Source organism: Brachyhypopomus gauderio, chromosome 18, assembly GCF_052324685.1.
Source record: "Brachyhypopomus gauderio isolate BG-103 chromosome 18, BGAUD_0.2, whole genome shotgun sequence".
Classification (NCBI taxonomy): domain Eukaryota; kingdom Metazoa; phylum Chordata; class Actinopteri; order Gymnotiformes; family Hypopomidae; genus Brachyhypopomus; species Brachyhypopomus gauderio.
The window spans coordinates 16,020,875-16,037,632 of NC_135228.1; the positions used below are offsets into that span (position 1 = coordinate 16,020,875).

Here is a 16,758-nt window from a genome sequence, read left to right on the forward strand (position 1 = left end):
CTGCTGAGCCACTTACGTAGAGTTGATTTTAGATTCTGTTGCATATTGGACCATAAGATTGAGCCCCCTTCCGGTGGCGGGACCAGAAGTGCACTACTCCGGGGGTGTTAGTTCAGCACATTTAAATTGTCCCATTACGAGGCCTCCCAATTGTGAGATTATTTTGAGTTCTCCGGGGTTGGAGTTTTGTATGCGGCTTTGGTTCTTTTTCTTGGGGTTATCAATTTGGTTATTTATATTGGTTGTTTTACGAAGTTTGTTGTGCTGTTTTGCTTCTGTCCTGTGGGTATGACCACAAGGGGTTATTACTTGTGTGGGATTTGTATTTACCATCTCCATGTGCTGACTAGGGTTGACTGTTAACCGGTGTTATCCTTCTGAGTACCGCATTCGCTGAGATGGGCGGTGAAGATGTTTTTATCTATTGCTTGGATTAAATAAACTATACATATTTTCGCTAAACTGCCTTATAACTCATTTATTTGAGAAGCCTTGCAGGGATCCCCTACCCTTTATAAAAGTGGGGTGGCGTAGTGTAGGCCACAGAACCAAGACTCAAAAGGGAACCCATCCTCCATTGGGCGGCCCGTTAACACACAAAATACAGACAAATACACAAGTCACACACAAATCACACAGACTAAGTAAAGGTAAAAATGAAAGTTCTGGGTTTTGATATTGTCACTGTAAATGTCTGTTGATGAACGCCAGGCTTTCATTCCATGTCGGAGCAGCGATGCTGGTATTGTAGGCTCCGACTGCAATGTTACCTCTGAGAGATACGAGATGTAGTAACTATGTAACAGATTAATCAAAGGCCAAACTAAACAGATGAGTCTTTAATCGAGTTTTAAACATTGAGACTGTGTCTGAGTCCCGAATAGAGGCAGGAAGATTATTCCACAATTGTGGAGCTTTAAAAGAAAAGGCTCTTCCACCTGCTGTGATCTTTTTGATCCTAGGAACAGTTAATAACCCTGCGTCCTGCGAGCGAAGTAAACGCGCTGGGTTATATTGTTCAATAAGTTCACTAAGAGAGTCTGGAGCTAAGCCATGCAGCGTTTTATATGTTAATAAAAGTATTTTATAGTCAATACGGAATCTAATTGGCAGCCAGTGTAATGACGATAGTACGGGACTAATGTGATCAAACTTTTTAGTTTTTGTTAAAACTCGTGCTGCTGCATTCTGAACCAGCTGGAGTTTATTTATCGATTTACCAGAGCATCCAGCTAGGAGACTGTTGCAATAATCTAAACGAGAGGATATGAATGCATGGATTAGTTTTTCTGCATCACTAATATTTAATATGTTTCTAATTTTGGCAATGTTGTGCAAGTGAAAGAACGCTACCCTAGTTATATTATTAATATGTGTTTCGAACGAGAGATCTGGGTCTATTGTGACGCCCAAGTTCTTTACCTCTGCGCTGGGGGTTATAGTAAAAGAATGTAGATTCAATGCTACATTATGTATCTTGTCTCTCGCAGCCCTAGACCCAACTATTATTAATTCTGTTTTATCGGGATTTAGTGCTAGAAAGTTACATGCCATCCAATGTTTTATCTCTTCTACACATTTCTCAATCTTACTGTTTGCGCCTAAATCATCGGGTTTTGCCGATAAATATAGCTGAGTGTCGTCTGCGTAGGAATGGAAACTGATGTCATGCTTATGCATAATCTCGCCTAAGGGTAACATGTACAGTGTGAATAGAAGTGGTCCTAGGACTGTCCCTTGTGGGACACCATATTTAACCTGCACAGATTTAGAGGTTTTATTATTAACACTTACACATTGGAAGCGGTCAGTTAAATATGATCTAAACCAGGAGAGTGCGACTCCTTTAATACCTACCGTGTTTTCTAGTCTATCCAGCAAAATGTTGTGGTCTACAGTATCAAAAGCTGCACTAAGATCTAACAGTATAAGGAACGAGACAAGCCCATTATCGGCCGATATTAGTAGATCATTCACTACCCTGAGTAAAGCTGTTTCAGTGCTGTGGTTTGGTCTAAATCCTGATTGGAACTTTTCATGGATACTATTTGATTGGAGATAGTGGTTTAACTGATTGGAAACTGCTTTTTCTAAAATTTTAGAGATAAATGGGAGATTAGAAATGGGTCTATAGTTAGCTAGAATCTGCGGATCGAGATTCTGTTTTTTAATCAAGGGTCTAATTACGGTGCATTTTTTACGGTGCAGTTTGGGCATGTAACCTAGGTTAAGGGAGGAGTTAATCATATTAAGTAAGGGCCCTGCAATGGCTGGGAGTAGGTCTTTAAATAGACGGGTTGGAACTGGGTCAAATATACATGATGTAGGCTTAGACGAATTAATCAGTGTTGTGAGCACTTTTTGCGATATAGGATCGAAGATATTTAGCTCAGTAATATTTTTGGATGCATAGTTACTAATAACTAAACTACTGGGGTTGGATTGGAGGTTAGGCTGCGATGTATTATGACTCTGTAGTCGGATATTATCTATTTTATTATTGAAAAAGTTTAAAAATTCATCGCTAGTGTGTGTAAGTGCTGTTAGAACTAGTTCGTTGATATTTCTTGTTAGTTTAGATACCGTCGCGAAGAGAAATCTAGGGTAATTCTTGTTGTTTTCTGTTAGTGTCGAATAGTATGCGGCTCTAGCTTTTATTAGGGCATGTTTATATTTGACTATGGCGTCTTTCCATGTGATTCTAAACACTTCTAGTGAGGTGGATTTCCATTTTCGCTCCGCTGCTCGAGCTGCCTGTTTTAGAAGACGAGTGTGTTCGTCATACCATGGTGCAAGCTTTTTCTCCCTAATTAATTTTGTTTTAATTGGAGCTACACTGTCTAAGGTATTGTTGAGTGTGGAATAAAACTGTTGTGTTGCCTGTTCCAATTCATTGGGCTGCAGTGGCATAGTGTTCGGTAGCTCCGGCAGTAAGTTTATAAATGTTGCTGCAGTGTCGGATGTGATAGTGCGCGTGGTTTTTGTATGGCGCATCTGATGTACATTGTATAAAGTCATTTCATATATTAGTAAGGAATGATCTGAAATAGCGTCATTTTGGGGGATGACTGCCAAATGTTCTATGTTTAAGTAAGTATTAAGTCTAAGGTGTGTTTACAGCGGTGGGTAGGCCCTGTCACATTTTGGGCTATACCTACTGAATCTAGTATGGAGTCGAATGCAATTTTCAGTGGGTCTGATTCATTTTCATAATGAATGTTGAAATCACCCACAATTACAAATCTCTCGATGGTTAAGACTAGTTCCGAAAGAAACTCAGCAAATTCCTGAAGAAATTCTGAGTAGGGACCCGGCGGTCGATAGATGGTCACTAATTTAAGCTTTGTTTTATTGCCTATATGGTTATTGCCTATTTCACCTATCAAAGCCTCGAATGAGTTAATAGAGGTGGTTGGTTTTACAGTAAAACCTATATCTGTGTCATATATTGTGGCTACTCCACCTCCACACCCTGTGATACGGGGCTGATGAACATAACTGTATCCAGGAGGAGCTGCTTCATTAAAACTTACATATTCGTCTACTCTAGCCCATGTTTCTGTTAAACAGAGTGCATTTAGTCTGTTATCTGAGATTATTTCGTTTACTATCACAGCTTTTGATGCAAGCGATCTAATGTTTAAAAGTCCTAGCCTTAGCTTAATATTGCTGCTCACTTCATGTTGATTATTTAATTTAATTTTAATTAGATTTTTAAAACATATCGCCCTGTTATTCTTATACCTGCCACGGCTAAAGCCCGGTTCACACTACACGATTTTAGGCTGCTCTTTCAGTCGCCGACTGATCGCCGACAAAAACTGTTGTCGGAGGCTAATCGGCGATCACTCGTCGCTCGCTCAGTCGTGTAGTGTGAACTGCTGAAAGACGCTGAAAGACGCTCGCCGAGCCGTCGCCGACTGGTCGCAGACGACAGGCAGATATCTAGCATGTTTATTATCTAGCAGTCGGCGACTGAAAGTCGGCAGCAGCGTCTAGCTACAGCCAATGGGAACGCGGAGAGAGAACCGCGGCACCGCTGAAGATATCTCTGAAGAATGTAAAAAACTTTGAAGAATGATTTCAAAACAGTAACCACACAAAATCCTCACATTTCTTACAACTTTACTACAACACTGTGTTTAAGTTATTGTGACAGCACTTGAGAAATAGTGCGATTGTAATGTATTGACCAGATAGAGAGGGATCCAACTGCGGAAGTACACCGCTTTTATTCATATGAGTTACGTTTACAAGAAACGGCACGAGTATCACTAGCGCTAGGTGCAGTAATAACAGCAGCGTTTTCGTGGGATGGTCAGGACGGTCCAGGGTCATAACGGGGGGGGCAGAATCCGGGAGGTACAGGAGGGCTAGGCAGGAGGCGAGGTCTGGAGAGAAAGCAAGGGTCAAAGCACAGGAGATCGAACAGGCAATGGAAACGCTTGGTATGCTGCATGGGAACGGCAATACTTCGCGACGAGGAAGTGGTGGGAAGGTGTATATATGTGACTGAAAAGGGGGCGTGGTAATTAGTAGCAGGTGTAGCTGGGAGGGACATATCAGACGGCATTCCTTACAGCGATTGATTATATCTATGTTCACTGCAATGGAGAGATGAAATAATTCTGGCAACTTGGGACTATGTAGTGTTTAAATGGTAAAAAATAATAATAATAATAACGAAAATGTGGAGTACATGTAAATTGTTTTTTTCTTCTACGTGGTGTTGCTGGTCCTGGGAGAGTTTCGTTTTCGTGTTCTCGTGTTTTTGGACGGCAGCCAGATGAGTCGGCGATTCCCCAGTTGTGTAATTCGTGAGCCCGCGTCGCCGATCAGTCATGTAGTGTGAAAGCCACAACAACTGAAAGACTCGCGATTACAGTACAACCAGTCGTGTAGTGCGGACGGCACAAAAACCTGACGACTGAAAAGTCGTGTAGTGTGAACCAGGCTTAACAGACACAGTCTCAATGGTTTGGTAGTTAGGGAAGTAAGTTCTACTTAGCTGATTTGTGTGGTTTGTTGTGGCTGGTCAGGCCTGGCGTAGCACGTCCTCGATGTTCCTGGAGAGGACTGCCGAGCCTAGGCGACTGGGGTGAAGTCCATCTCGGCGGTAGAGTGATGGACGCTCTCGGAAACTCTCCCAGTGGTCGATGTAGTCCACGCCGGCGCTGCTACAGGTGTCCCGGAGCCAGCTGTGGAGACAGAAAAGACGGCTAAATAACTCGCACCCTCGCCGGAACGTTGGAAGCGGACCGGAGACAACAAGCCTGGCCGACGTCTTCTTCCGCACGGTGTCCAGAAGCGATCGGTAGTGCTCCTTCAGGATCTCGCTGCGCCGGGCGAAGGTGTCGACAGCCCCCACGTGAAGGACGACGGTGCCGAAGTCGTCTCGCTGCTTCAGCGCCGAGGGAAGCCGCCTGGCCACGTCCAGGACACGAGCGCCTGGAAAACATGACACAGTGGGGGTTCTTTTAGCGCCTGGCAGGCTAATCTTTACGTGTCGTGTTATCGAGTCGCCGATAACAAGGATACCGCCCTTATTCTTCTTCGGTGCCGGCGCTGGTGAGGGTGGTGTCGGACGCAGGGGTGAGGGCGAGGCGGAGGACCTGGAGCTGAGCACCTCGAACGGATTTGCAGAGGAGAAGTCCGGCTGAGGTAGGGGTGACGACGCCGGCTGCCTTCCGCGTCCTCGCTGGCGCTCCCAGCCTGGTGCCCGGGTCAAGATGGCGGTTGCGCTGAGCCGCCGTGACGAGGGAGTGGAGACGGCCGAGTAGGCAGCGTCGCGGGCGGCCTCGAGCCTGGTCTTCTCCTGGGTGAGCTCCGCTTGCTTCTCCAGAAGACGCTGGATCTGCCGACCCAACTTGTCCAGCTCCGAGCCGAGCTTGACGAGAGCCCGTTCCTCCGCGGTAGCCATGAAAAACAGGGAAGACAAAACAGAGGGAGAAAGAAAGAGACGGGGAGAAAACAGAAACGAGATAAAATAATCAGATGTCGGTAAGTGTATTATACTGATTTAGAATTGTAGTGTTTAATGTAAGTGTATTAGGCTATAGCTAAGCTATGCTAATGTGATACGTGAATCCGCGTTTGCGTGCGAGCGTGCTGCCGTGCGCCGGTGAAACAGGAGTGTCGTCACAGGATCTAATCTGATCTAATCTATTTTATAACAGAACTTTAACCACTAACTCTAACTAGTTAACCAATGCACACCACTCACAACACCAACTCAAAACCCACAAAGGGCCGCAAGTCTCATACTAGAGTCCTGCACCGGGTCGGGTACGGGTACAGGCAAATAGATGCTGAAACGGGTGGGTTTTACACATACCGCAATTTAACAGGTGGGTATGCGGGCGGGTAAGTTAAATACGGGCCACCTAAGGACGAATCGTTCGATGTTCTTTTGTGGTGGAAAGAACACCAAGACGATTTCCCCAACCTGGCAACAACTGCCCGAAGTGTCGTCTCAATCCCCGCATCCAGTGCTGCGAGTGAGAGATTTTTCCTCCGCTGGTTTTGTGATCTAAGAGCGCAGAACGCGGCTCAAACCTGGGACTGTGGACGACATACTGTTCCTGCACAGTAACCTAGGATAGATTTGTGAACCTATGCGATTTTATTTAGTTGTTATATTGGCATTTGTTCCCTCTCGTTTTGCATTGTGTTATGGCACCGGTTGGCTACATAAATTGTCTTGCGTTTTACCAGTTGCTACTTTTAGATAGGAATACTGTTCCTGCACAGCAACCTTAGATTTTATTTTGTGTTGTACTGACGTTTTTTCAGAGGCGCATTGAAAAATAAAGTGCTCTATAGGAATACTTTCGATATGTGTGATTTTTCACGGACACGGGTGGGTAACGGGTAGAATATTAACGGGTCCGGCCAGGTACGGATTTAACTTTGGAATAGCCACGGGTTCGCGGGTGGGTGGGTGCTGGTCTCAAAAAACGGACCCGTGCAGGTCTCTGGCTCAAACCCGCTTTATGTGGTTGTGACACTCAAAATGAAACGATGACGTACAGTCACGTGATTTTTACGGTAATGACACATGCCTCGAACCGGGAGAAGGGTTTCGACAATGGTTTTAATATTTCAACAATGGTTTTAATATTCAAAGGCTCTACAGCAGGGGTCGGCAACCTATGGCACGCGGGCCACCGTTGGCACGCCGAGGCATAATCAGTGGCACGCGACACGCTGGACCAGCATCAGCAAAAAAATTTATAATAAAAAATAGAGCACGATCCTCCAATCGAAATCGCTCCTCAACGCCCTGCTCAGCGGAGGCGTTTATACTTGGCGATCGATCGCAATATAATACTTAATTTGTGTCCATTTACGCCTCCCCTCCGCTAACAATTTACACTTGCCACATATATATGATGTACAAATGATGCAATACGTGCAATAAAGGAAAAAAAACATTAAAGTGCCTTTCCAGAATAACAAGTGAGAAGTATTTTAAACTTTTATTTAAAAATGTCTAAAGTCATGGCTCTTCTAACGTTTTTATTCAGCTACTTTTGTGCAAGAATGGCATATACTTCTGTTTAAAGAGCTTATCCGTGCAGTTTCCGCCTTCTTTTGGCAGATCTGTTAAGATGATTGGCTGCAGTAAAAAATGATTGACAACTAACTCTGGCTGATAATTGGCTTAGTAAAAATTGATTGACAACGAAAGTCTAGTATCTGATTGGCTGCATTCGAAAATGATTGACACATGCTCCGCCCTTTACTCACGCCCACCGGGGCTCCGGGCTGCAGCATTACATATATGCGAACCGGGGCTTCATTTGGCACGCCCCTTTTTGCTCGATACAGGCTCCGAGGCATCGCTTCAAATTTTACATCCCTAGCTGGAGGGATTTCTTCCGGTTCCACGATGGTAACCGTCTTGCGGCGGGTTTTTAATTCTTCATTATTACCAAAACAACGATGTATGAAAAAGAAACAAGAGTACGATTTTTTTTTGTTAAAGTACACTATAAAATAAACCATCCTAAATCCTAAAGTGTATTTAATTTCACTTGCAAGGACTGTATCCAATTTGCTAAGCAATTATGGAAGCAAATCTGTCTCATTAGATTTTGGAATTTAAACGTCTTTTAATTTATAGCGTTATTTTTTTTCCATCTAAATTATGTATCTGAATCTGGACCTCCGGCGGGCGACATTAAGGAAGTGTACCGAGACACCTTTAACTGTCTCTCAACATTCACTAAGTGTACGGAGATACTTTCATACCACAGCCATTCCGCAATATTTGTAGTTACTTAATTGCACTGCATTTGAGTCACAATGTCTCGCATAACAATGCAGCACAATACAGTGGTAGGTAAACAGATGTTTTCTTATTCTATACATCATGTAGGCTTTATTCTCTTTAAAATGATGGAGAAATTATTTAGAACGTCAGCATGAACATGTACAGTGCCTTTCTAAAATGTTTTCCCCTTTTAATAACTGAAATTATGAGCAATATATTTGGAAAACATTGATATATATATATAATGTAGCCTATTTATATATATTATATATGTATGTATGTATCAGTGGCGGATGCTGGTCTTTCAAGGAGGGGAAGCTCAATTTCGGCCAACATCATAAAATGTATCGGTTTATTTATACGTAAATTCTACCCTCCGTTCCTTTTCAAGAAAATGATCTGTGACCCTGTCGTACCAACAAGAAACGTTTCTTTTTTCGTTTCTTTTAATGAAGAAAATGCCGCTAAGAGGATTAGGAAAATCTCCGGTTCAACTCGGAACAGAATGAAAATTAAAAAAATTAAAATGAAATGCTCCCGCGGAGGTTTACACCAAAAGAGCAGCGAACTGAGATTCCGAAGGAATTACGGCGTCGGAGGAGAGGATGCAGAGCTGGAGCAAAGTACCGGGAGAGGAGGAGACTGTACAAACCGAGCATTCCATCTGTTCTCATGGGTAACGTAAGATCTTTACCGAACAAGATGGAAGAGCTAACGGCGCTAACCAGACTGCAGTGGGAGTACCAGCAGAGTCCTGCTGTTCACGCAGACTTGGCTCACAGATTACACACCGGACTCCGTCGTAAATTTGGATGGCTTTCAACTGGTGAGAGCGGGCCGGAGCACGGAGAGTGGTAAGGGGAGAGGTGGGGGACTGGCGATGTATGTTAACGAGAGATGGTGTAACCCAGGACACATCACTGTGAACAGGGGTGCAATTACTTACTTTCTGAGGTGTATGCAAACATACTATCGGTGCCCCCCAAACGAAAGTTGTTGACCGGGGGGGGGGGTGGGGGGTGGCGAACGTAAAGCCTGGTTTATACTTTCGCGAGTGACTGTAGCGCGTGACTCCGCCCAGCTCGCGCGACCCTGCGCAAACGGTGGAGGCGTTTATACTTTCGCTAGCGTCACTGCAGTGTTCTCCGAAACGATATGTGGTAGAAACACCCCTCAAAACAGGGGAATGAACATTTACCTGACCAATTTTAATGTTGCTTTGTGTTTCAGTGTGTTTCAGGTTTGAAAAGTGCTGGAATTTAGGCTAAAGTACTTTAAAATGCTTGAAATTGTAACTACTTCGTTTCACAACAAATAGCTGTCTGACTGAACAGTAGAACTTGTAATTCCAGGACGAAACATGAGAACGTGAAGACTGAAGATTGGGTGTTTTTAAAATAAACTACCATTAAATAATGTGATAAAAAGCAAATTATTTTGAATCATTTCGAGTATAGGTATAAATCCATCCATCCATCCATTATCTGAACTGCTTAATCCCGCTAGCCGGGGTCACGGGGGGGCTGGAGCCAATCCCAACATCTCCGGGCGAAGGCAGGGTACACCATGGGCAGGTTGCCAGTCCACCACATGGCCAACACACACGCACGCACTCACACCTACGGGCAATTTAGCATGATCAATCAACCTAACACGCATGTCTTTGGACTGTGGGAGGAAACCGGAGTACCTGGAGGAAACCCACGCAGGCACAGGGAGAACATGCAAACTCCACACAGAGCAGCCCAGACCGAGAATCGAACCCAGACCGCCTTGCTGCGAGGCGACAGTGCTAACCACCACACCACCATGCCGCCCTTATAGGTATAAATATTAAACTAATTAAGTTTAACATGCTGGGGAATATTGAAATGGACCTTGAAAGTGACATACAAGTGCTTTAATTCCACCTTGTAAAGGTGTATGAACCCTGCAAACGTGACTTTGTTCATTGCGCTGACGCGCGGCGCGCGCAAAGTTACAAAATTCGAGAGGTGCACAACCTCGCGAACCGACAGCGCGTGAGGCCCTCGCGCACGGGCAGAGCCACAGCGATTACGTCATTTTCGCCGCGCGGACCCTCGCGCCGCTCGCGACGCGTCAAGTATAATTAACCAGGCTTAAGATGGACACAAATTAAGTATTATATCTCATCGATTTGGCGCCCCCTCTAGTGCAGCGCCCCTATGCATCGCATACGCTGCATGCCCCCTTTTTGCGCCACTGACTGTGAAGGAGCAGCGCTGCACCAAAGACTTTGAACTGTTAGCGGTTAGCATCTGGCCATACCACCTGGCCCGAGAGTTTTCACATGCTATTGTGCTAGTTGTTTACATCCCACCCTCGGCCGACGCTACAGCAGCCTGTGAGGGCATTCACACCACCGTCTCTCAGTTGCAAACGGCACATCCACAGTCCCTGATTATCATCTCGGGAGACTTCAACCATGCTTCTCCATCGTCCACTCTCCCAAACTTCAGCCAGTATGTTGATTGCCACACAAGGGACAATAAAACTTTAGACCTGCTGTTTGCAAACACAAAGGAGTTTGCCTACCAGCCTGGTATTGGTGTGGATGATGCTGTCATCTACCTGCTGCACAGATCCCTCTCTCACCTGGAGCAGGCGGGGAACACTGTGAGAGTCATGTTCTTTGACTTCTCCAGTGCTTTCAACACCATCCAGCCTGCACTGTTGAGAGGGAAGCTGGAGGCAGCAGGTGTGGATAGGCAGCTGACTACATGGACCATCGACTACCTCACAAATAGACCACAGTATGTGAGGCTCCATGACTGTGTCTCTGATGTGGTAGTCTGTAGCACGGGGGCGCCACAGGGTACGGTCCTATAATCCTTTCTGTTCAGTCTGTACACATCAGACTTCAGATACAACTCAGACCACTGCCACCTACAGAAGTTCTCGGATGATACAGCCATCATCGGATGCTTATCGGACGGGAACGACAAGGAATACAGGGGGGTCATCAGCCACTTTGTCAGCTGGTGTGAGACCAACACTCTCCAAATCAACACCAGCAAGACGAAATAGATGGTCATGGACTTCAGGAGGAAGTCACCCCCTACAACATCGGTGAGCATCCAGGGAAGGGACATTGAGACAGTGGTGTCTTACAAATACCTGGGTGTTCACCTCAACAACAGGCTGGACTGGACCACAAACACAGATGTCCTGTATAAGAAGGGCCAGAGTTGACTCCACCTGCTGAGGAGACTGAGGTGCTTTGGGGTCTGCAGGACTCTGCTAAAGACATTTTATGACTCAGTGGTAGCATCTGCACTTTTCTATGCTGTGGCCTGCTGGGGGGGGTGGATGCACTGAAAGGGACAGGTGCAGGATCGACAAACTGGTGCGGCGGTCAAGCTCTGTGCTGGGATGTCCTCTGGAGTCAGTAGTGGTGGTGGGTGAGAGGAGGATGCTAACAAAACTATCATCCATCATGGACAACCCCCACCACCCTCTGCATGAGACCGTGGGTGCGCTGAGCAGCTCCTTCAGTCAGAGACTAATACATCCTCGCTGCAAGAAGGAGTGCTTTCGCAGGTCCTTCATCCCAACTGCAGTTAGACTCCATAACACACCATGATGTTATGAGTCACTTGGACACTCTACCTCACCACCATCAGTATGCACACAGGGCACTTTTTTACACACAGAAACATACATTTATTTATTTGTCACTGCCACATAAGTGTTATTTTTCATGTATATGTGTATATAGATATAAACTATATGTAAAAATTCCCTTTCCTGTAACACTGCGGTAACACGTGAATTTCCCCGTCGTGGGATCATTAAAGTTCTATTCTATTCTATTCTATTCTATTCTATTCTCAGATCGCTGATTCGCTCATTTCGCTGTCAATCAAAAAGGGATTCTGAGCGTCCGGGCCAGCCGAGGCCAGCCCACTGCCCCATAGACCCCCAGAGACGCTGAGCGTCCGATGGGCGGGACAAAGCCCAGCATTTATCCAATGGCTCGTTTCGTTTTGCTGCACTCTTTGCTTCGCTATTGAACTCTGTAGGCGCTCAGCGTCCACACCGTTTAAAGCACCGTGAAGCTGCGGGACTGAGTGAGAGGAAAGCCGCGTCGTTACCAATGACAAGAAGCTGATTCTGAACAAAAGTTGAGCGTGTTGTAGCGCATATTTAGTCAATGACATGTACACACAACAGTATATGTTTGATCACTTATTTTTTGACATTTTAGGGGAAGCTGAGCTTCCCTTGCAGTCTTAGAGCAATCGCCACTGGTATGTATGTATAATTTTTATAAGAAATAAAAAAAAACCATTAAACATTTATAATTAGTGAATATTTACCCCCTGACCTAACTACAAATACACCTTGACATCAACACAAAAGCACACCACACAACTCTGAGGAGAAGGTTATCGAAAAGTCAGGGGATTGATATGAAACTATTTCCAAGTCACTGAATCTATCTATATAAATCTATCTTTAAATATACATAGCATACAAATGCGTGTAATGAGATATTGCCATGGGATTGTTCTATCAATTTGTGCTAGCAGGTTTTTTTTAGCTATAGTTAGCTAGCTAGTTTGTTATCTTTGCCAGCTGGTTAGTTACCCTTCACATTTTGTTAGACAGGCCAACTACATTATAATGTGGGCAATGTGGTCTGGGCAATCTACACTCACAACTTTATTAGGTACACCTTGCTAGTTGCAACTGGGTTGGACCCCCTTTTGCCTTCAGAACTGCCTTAATCCTTCATGGCACAGATTCAACAAGGTATTGGAAACATTCCTCAGAGAGTCTGGTCCATATTGACATGATAGCATCACGCAGTTGCTGCAGATTTGTCAGCTACACATTCATAACGCAAATCTCCCGTTCCACCACATTCCAAAAGATTTGGTGACTGTGGAGGCCATTTGAGTACAGTGAACTCATTGTTGTGTTTATAAAACCAGTCTGAGAGGATTTGCGTTTTATGACATGGCGCGTTATCCTGCTGGAAGCAGCCAACAGAAGATGGCTGTGGGTACACCGTGGTCATAAAGGGATGGACATGGTCAGCAACAATATTCAGGTAGGCTGTGGCTTTGACATGATGCTCAGTTGGTACTAATGGTCGTATGCTGCTGTAGCCTAGCTGCCTCAAGGTTTGATGTGTTGTGCATTCAGACATATTCTTCTGCATGCCTCGGTTGTAACAACTGGTTATTTGAGTTAGTGTTCTATCAGCTCAATCCAGTCTGGTTGCTGCTCTATCAGCTTGAACCAGCCGTTTGCCATGTTTACGGTATTAGCAAACAGTGCACATGAAACAAATGTACAGTCATATTGGTTTGCCATCATTGATGGTTGATCAGGGTTCATTTATCTGCATCAAGATTTTTTTAAAAGCATTTCTGATGAGTCATGATTTTAAGGCCCACACCCCACTACCCCGCCCACTTCGGATCCCTACAAGTGCTCAAATCAGTGTTGTAACAAGTCCAACGAGATAGGGGGAGACCATGTATGGTTGTAACACTTTTGCTTCAGCACCTGTAACTGAGCTTGAGCTAGAGTTCTCAAACTTTTATACAAAGTACACACATTTGTTTACTACAAATGGCACCAATTCAAACCCCAATTCAAATATCACAGCCCTCGTGAGTTGATGTCAAATACATGGTGTTCCTTTGTTACAACCTACCCCACTACTGGGGTAGGTTGTAACACATGCTGGGGTAAGTTGTAACAATTAGACAAAAGAAGCAAAAACAGGGCACACCATGCAATATGCTTCAAAAAGTGGTTAATTGAAGTAAAATAACAATCCAGAACAGTGGCGTGCACAGACATTTTGGGGGGCAAGTGCTCCGGGGAGGGGGGGGGCACTTTTTAGCGCACGTGGAACACTTCATTATAAAAAAATTACAAATTACAAGCACATGTTGAATTAAATTTGACTTTTATTTGTCACATTCTCTGTGAGTTTTCAATGGAAAAAAGTCAGGCAGCCAACTGATAAAATTCATATCCAATATTAACTATACAGTCATGTCCTTCAGTTAACTTGTTTACCCTCCACTGTCTGCAGGCCTTGTTGCATATATTTTGCAATTAGTAAATCAATATAGGCCTACAATTAAAACAGTAAAAAGACCAAAAAGTACGAGAAAGAGTTATAGGCTACTGAGAGTTGTCATTACATGAATGCAGATGGGTATTTTTCACAGGTAATGGGGAACTTCCCGTTTCTTCTTTCACAAATGTATGTGTTAATTTATGTTGCCTAACAAAACCTATACAACAGAAGACATTAATACATAGATTTGCAAACTCTACCTTAATTATTTGTATGTGGTCGTCCTCACGTTATCTTTCATTGATTTGGGCTAAAGCGACCAGTCGGCTAAAAATGCTTAAGCCTGGTTCACACTACACGACTTTTCAGTCGTCAGGTTTTTGTGCCGTCCGCACTACACGACTGGTCGTGCTGTAATCGCGAGTCTTTCAGTTGTTGTGGCGTTCACACTACATGACTGATCGGCGACGCGGGCTCACGAATTACACGACTGGGGAACGACTGGGGAATCGCCGACTCATCTGGCTGCCGTCCAAAAACATGAGAACACGAAAACGAAACTCTCCCAGAACCAGCAACACCACGTAGAAGAAAAAAACAATGTACATGTACTCCACATTTTCGTTATTGTTATTTTTTTACCGTTTATACACTCCATAGTCCCAAGTTGCCAGAACTATTTCATCTCTCCGTTGCAGTGAACATGTAATCAATCGCACTATTTCTCCAGTGCTGTCACAATAACTTAAACACAGTGTTGTAGTAAAGTTGTAAGAAAGGTGAGGATTTTGTGTGTTTGCTGGGTTACTGTTTTGAAAGCATTCTTGAAAGTTTTTTACATTCTTCAGAGATATCTTCAGCGGTGCCGCGGTTCTCTCTCCGCGTTCCCATTGGCTGTAGCTAGACGCTGCTGCCGACTTTCAGTCGCCGACTGCTAGATATTAAACATGCTAGATATCTGCCAGTCGTCTGCGACCAGTCGGCGACGGCTCAGCGAGCGTCTTTCAGCAGTTCACACTACACGACTGAGCGAGCGACGAGTGATCGCCGATTAGCCTCCGACCACAGTTTTTGTCGGCGATCAGTCGGCGACGGAAAGACCAGCCTAAAATCGTGTAGTGTGAACCGGGCTTTAGTAGTTTGGTGCTGTATGAGACATTTTACTGCACAAGAAAATGATTTCACGTTGGGCTTAGAGGGCAAACGGTACGATTTTACTTGATGTGTATGTGACCTGGCTGGTGTGGCACGGGAGAAGAAGTCTATCTGTGACCGTGCGTGCTGTGCTGAAGACGCTTCCTTCCACTCGCTGAACTGAACTGCTGCTGCAGCGCATCTGATGTTAAAGGAAGAGAGAGGTCGGGTGTGTGCAAGGTGGCATTTCAGGGCATTGTTTTTAATCGCTCAGGTTTTCAAAAGATCATTTCAAACCGACCTCAGTAAAATGATAATAATAAAAAAAAAAAACAAAAAAAAAAACGAAGTTTCAAAAGGGCACTTTCGTTGATAAAGGGCAGAGTTGGTGGTGCTTAATGAACACTAATACAATGTACTTGTGTAAAGAACTTAGGTCAAATAATAAACAATGACAATGTGTGTGTGTGTGTGTGTGTGTGTGTGTGTGTGTGTGTGTGTGTGTGTGTGAGTGTGTGTGTAAATTAGTGTACTAGAACAAACATATTTAACAATATTTATGCTTAATGAACACTAATACAATGTACTTGTGTAAAGAACTTAGGTCAAATAATAAACAATGACAATGTGTGTGTGTGTGTGTGTGTGTGTGTGTGTGTGTGTGTGTGTGTGTGTGTGTGTGTGTGTGTGTGTGTAAATTAGTGTACTAGAACAAACTTATTTAACAATATTTATGCTTAAGGAACACTAATACAATGTTACAATGTACCTGTGTAAAGAGCATGTAGGTCAAATAATAAACAATGTCTGTGTGTGTGTGTGTGTGTGTGTGTTACATGACAGATACCATGTGCCTTTGCAACTGATCTGACTGACTCGCCATTCTTTGTGACCTCATCAGATGCTGTGACCTCATCAGGCAAACCTCTGTCAGTCTTTCTTTTCCACTGCCTATACATTCTTTAAAATTATTAAAATCAAGAAAGTTTTCTTAGTTGTATGTAAGGTGATGGTTGTAACTTTTTAAAGCTGTGTTACAACCCACCCCTGTCAGCCATAGTTTAACTAGCTGTATTAGCAAGGTGATTTGAAATTAACAGTGGAAAATGCATCACAATTTACCTGAGAAACTACAGTTTAATGTAATATAATTCATATGGTTTTATCTGCAATAGTATAAGTACTAAACAATATATCGTCTTGATTCAAAAATTTACTTTCTCACCTCAAAATCAGTTTTTTCGTAATGGAATCTGCATGTACCTGTTTCCAGCCTTGATATTCA

The 16,758-nt window shown here is 44.1% G+C and overlaps 1 protein-coding gene across 1 annotated transcript; it reads right to left on the reverse strand.

Annotated features, from left to right (window-relative positions):
• Positions 1 to 703: 703 nt before the first annotated feature.
• LOC143482368 (uncharacterized) lies at positions 704 to 16,758 on the reverse strand. Its single transcript, XM_076980716.1, has 3 exons — positions 16,699 to 16,758; positions 16,321 to 16,433; positions 704 to 5,905 (listed from the first exon to the last, which is right to left on the reverse strand). The coding sequence occupies exons 2-3, from the start codon at positions 16,387 to 16,389 to the stop codon at positions 5,036 to 5,038; spliced, it is 939 nt and encodes a 312-aa protein (XP_076836831.1). The 5' UTR covers positions 16,390 to 16,433; positions 16,699 to 16,758; the 3' UTR covers positions 704 to 5,035.

Coding starts and splice junctions, on each gene's coding strand:
- LOC143482368 (XM_076980716.1), bottom strand. CDS start 16,389: ATGAGGTCACAGCATCTGATGAGGTCACAAAGAATGGCGAGTCAGTCA. Junction 5,906..16,320: donor ATCAGTTGCAAAGGCACATG/GTATCTGTCATG, acceptor GCTACCGCGGAG/GAACGGGCTCTCGTCAAGCT.